This window comes from Scylla paramamosain, chromosome 4, assembly GCF_035594125.1.
Source record: "Scylla paramamosain isolate STU-SP2022 chromosome 4, ASM3559412v1, whole genome shotgun sequence".
In the NCBI taxonomy this organism is placed as follows: Eukaryota; Metazoa; Arthropoda; class Malacostraca; order Decapoda; family Portunidae; genus Scylla; species Scylla paramamosain.
Window position 1 is genome coordinate 20502027 of NC_087154.1, and position 1103 is coordinate 20503129.

Sequence of the window (1103 nt, forward strand, 5' to 3'; positions counted from 1 at the left end):
TGAGGCCAGACCGCCTCGCCGCCCTTCGCAAGGAGCTCATTCACCTGTGCCGGCTGTTGTGCCCTCAACCAGCAGTCGGTCGGGTCGGGACAAGCTCATGTCTGATCAACGCATCACACGCCGCCAACCTCCTCTTGCTCCTCATGCTCTTGCTGCTGCTGCTGCTGCTGATGTCGCTGTCTCCACGCGCGTCCTTCGGCTAAGACAGTCACGGAGCCGCTCAGCCATCCCATCCACCGCCATAAAAACTACTTTGGAATGTCCTCTTTCCTCGAGGTTTGTAAGATGATCTATGTTCCTCAACGAATCCTCTTCCTTGCCACCCTCCCCCGCCCACCCGGTCTGCCTCCCTGGCGTCTCCCTAAGGACGCGCATCCCTTCTGCTGGACGTCGCGACGCCGCAACGCCCCGGAGGTTCGCAGGTTTGTCTCCATTCCGTTGGTAATGAGGTGCATTACTGTTTAAATCGTGGGTGTGTGGGAGGCGGCGGCAGTGGTGGTAATGGTAGCGGCGGCGGTGGTGGTGGCAGTAGTGGTGGTGGTGGTGGTGCCGGGCGTGAGTCATAGGAACGGCGCCCCGCCACCGCTCAAGGGCACCACCACGGGTGTGTAAACAGACTAAACGAGCGAAAACACTCCGGCTGGTCTGGCGGAACCACGAGAGAGAGAGAGAGAGAGAGAGAGAGAGAGAGAGAGAGAGAGAGAGAGAGAGAGAGAGAGAGAGAGAGAGAGAATGCCAGGGAAAGGGAAGACTGTACTACACAGTTCCCGCCAGAAGTAAGAACCCTCTCGCCGCCCTCTTCACCTCCGCCCACAGGAAGGCACCAGGATATCGGCCCGTGCTCTTAAGCACTCTTGTCTTACCAGGATTGTTTTCAAATGCCACAGAGATGATTGATTCGGCTCGTGTGGATGTTTTTGTTTCCCTCTGATACCCGCAGGACATAATCCTTGTTAAAACATCACCTGAAACACGGAGACACCCTTGCAACTTCTACTGACACTCACTAGAACCTTGTGAAAAAAAGTCCAGGTCAGACGGCGAAACGTTTACAAATACAGACAGTTATAAAATAAATCCCAGTAATATCTTGCTGTGTAGTA

At 55.1% G+C, this 1103-nt stretch overlaps 1 protein-coding gene across 1 annotated transcript in view; it reads right to left on the reverse strand.

The window, feature by feature from the left end:
• LOC135100143 (WAS/WASL-interacting protein family member 3-like) overlaps nucleotides 1–99 on the reverse strand; it is a 15224-nt gene extending 15125 nt beyond the window's left edge. Inside the window, exon 1 of the mRNA XM_064003108.1 lies at nucleotides 45–99. Coding sequence (XP_063859178.1) covers nucleotides 45–99 — 55 coding nt within the window. The remainder of the gene's footprint in view (nucleotides 1–44) is intronic.
• Between the last annotated feature and the right edge of the window lie 1004 nt (nucleotides 100–1103).